At 56.2% G+C, this 2,383-nt stretch overlaps 1 protein-coding gene across 1 annotated transcript; it reads right to left on the bottom strand.

The window, feature by feature from the left end:
- Window positions 1-1,326: 1,326 nt before the first annotated feature.
- On the bottom strand, window positions 1,327-2,085 carry LOC105059240 (kiwellin-1-like). The gene has a single exon (XM_010942470.3). It carries the CDS (start codon window positions 2,054-2,056, stop codon window positions 1,493-1,495), a length of 564 nt encoding a protein of 187 aa, XP_010940772.1. The 5' UTR covers window positions 2,057-2,085; the 3' UTR covers window positions 1,327-1,492.
- Window positions 2,086-2,383: the final 298 nt, after the last annotated feature.

Here is a 2,383-nt window from a genome sequence, read left to right as displayed (position 1 = left end):
AGATTCTGAGAGAGAGGCCGACGGTGTGTGTGGCCGCTTCTCCTTCCTTGCCCGTTCCAACGGGGAAGGAGAGGGCCGCTGGGACCGTCGGTCGTCGCGCCGTGGTCGTCCCTCCTCCTCTCCGTGGGAGCGCTGTTGGGAGCGCTCGCATGGAGGCGACAGGGGTCGGCGCGGCCGTCGGCGGCTGCTCCTGGATGGCATAGGTCGGGCCGCCGGTTGTTGCTGGAGGCTTTTGACTGCGTCGGTCAGTACGGTCATCTGCCGTACGATGGCCGCAATCTGGGCCTCCGTGGTCACTGCAGGGCGTGGAGAGCTAGGCTCCGCCGCTGGTGGGGGCGGGGAGGCCTCTTCCCGGCGGGAAGAGCGCCTCGCCGACCCAGTGACTCTCGATCGTTGAGCTCTTGTCTTTGTCATGCTGTTCCCCCTACCTGGCGCGCCAATCTGTTGCGGCCAATCGCCTCGTCGCCTGGTCGCCGGGAACGAGCGCCTGCAAAAAAGGAAGTCCGCATTGACCGGAGGTAGCTCCGGCGGGGACCCTCCGACGGTCAAGTCAGAGAGGTGACTGGGCAACAGTGAAATGCAGACAGAGAGCTCTGAGAAAGAGGGAGAGAGAGAGAGAGGAGCGAGCCTGCGTTTTTGGGAGAGACGGAGCGGATCCTTTGCACTGTTGCCTTCCCCGGTATATATAGCGGAGCTAGGTATGGCGCCGTCATTAATGGCGCGGACAAGTGAGGAACTGTCAACTCACTGTGGGCTGTCAGAGCCGCCGTGAAAACGTCATGTCGCCGTGTAGCCGTCTAATCACCAGGGTTGACCCGGCTCTCGGCGGGACAATGCCCCTAGGTAACTGCGCCACATGTCCGTGTCAGAGCTGACAACGTCTGGCGGCTGTACGGCGGTTGGAGGAGCCGACCGACCCAAAGTCGGTAGCCAGATAAGTGGTGTCGGGTCCCTCCATTGGTCGGCGAGCATCATGTAAGTCGGCCATCGAACCTCGGGGTTCGGTCGGTCGGGATGGACACGCCCGACATACCTCCGGTCGGCGACGGGCCGTTGGACGGCCGGCGGTTAGCTGCTGATGGCTCCCGTCAGTCGGTCGTCCCGACCGGCGATCGGTCGGCCTCTCGGCCAGTCGGAGTCGTCCGGCGGAGGCGGTCAGGCCGCCAGGCGGTCGGGCGGTCCGGTCGGTCAGGCCTCCCGGTCGTATGTCGGGCCCTACGGCAGTCGGTCGGGCCCTCCGGTCGGTCAGGCCCTCCGACAGTCGGTCGGGCCCTCCGATCGATCGGGCCCTCCGGTAGTCGGTCGGGGGGTATCCCCAACACATATCAATAGAGCTTGCTGCATAAATATTCTCATGTACTCATACTGGATGACCAAGAGACAGACTAGATTACCATACTACCATCCATACAGACATGCAAACTACGGACATCACAGACACATTCAAATTTAACTCCACAAAGTCCCTGAAGTATCTTTTGCTTGCGAGAGATCACTCATCAGACCAGGTGATCTCATAATCACCATCTGAACCAGGGATGCCCAATGCCTTCCACACAGCGGGCGATGCATCCACTATATTATTGGGACATGGTGGTTGGAAGTCATGCTCGTCGTCGCAGCCATTAACAGAATCACACTCGTCAACCACTTTGGCTAACACAGAGTTACCATTTGCATTGATCTTAATATTCTTTAAGCAACGGCTACCATGATGGTACCACCCGGTAGAAAGAGCTACCACCAACTCGTCATCATTGTGGTACTTGTTGTCGCACTCCGAAGGACCTCCGCCATCCCCACCTTTGGCAAAGCTGTTGATGGTCATGGTGGCGCGAGTGTTTCCGGTCAGAGGCGGTGAGCAGCGGTATTGTGGGTACATTTTGCCAGGCTTGCAGCAATCAGAGTAGTTTTCCCTGTTGCAGTGGCCGGCCTTGCCGCGTAAGTACCCACTCGGACTGCACTCTCCAAGGAGAGAGGAATAGCGGAAGCAACTGCAAAGGTTGAAGCTGGCAATCAGTAAGACGAAGAATGTTGCCAGTTGAGAATTCGCCATTGTGGTTATTGTAATGAAGATTTCAGTGGTTTTAGTGATGGCTATGAAGTTCCCGGGAGCAAATGGATGGGTATTTATAAGAACTCTCTCAGAATAAGTTCAGCAGTGTTGGATGGCAGATTACGAAGGCAATGTGTGAAAGGTAAGTCAACCCAATCCCCACGGCCCTTCTGTCGTTGGTTTCGTCAATCATTTCTTTGAAAAGAGATCACTTAATCATTAATCAAAATATAATTTTCGTAGTTATCAGCTAAAAAAATCACACCGTGTTGCTAAGGCCACTAAAATCTCAAGTACACGCTTGTGTTTATTTTTTGTTTATAAACC

Source organism: Elaeis guineensis, chromosome 16 (assembly GCF_000442705.2).
Source record: "Elaeis guineensis isolate ETL-2024a chromosome 16, EG11, whole genome shotgun sequence".
NCBI lineage: Eukaryota > Viridiplantae > Streptophyta > Magnoliopsida > Arecales > Arecaceae > Elaeis > Elaeis guineensis.
This window is presented reverse-complemented; position numbering and strand designations above follow the sequence as displayed.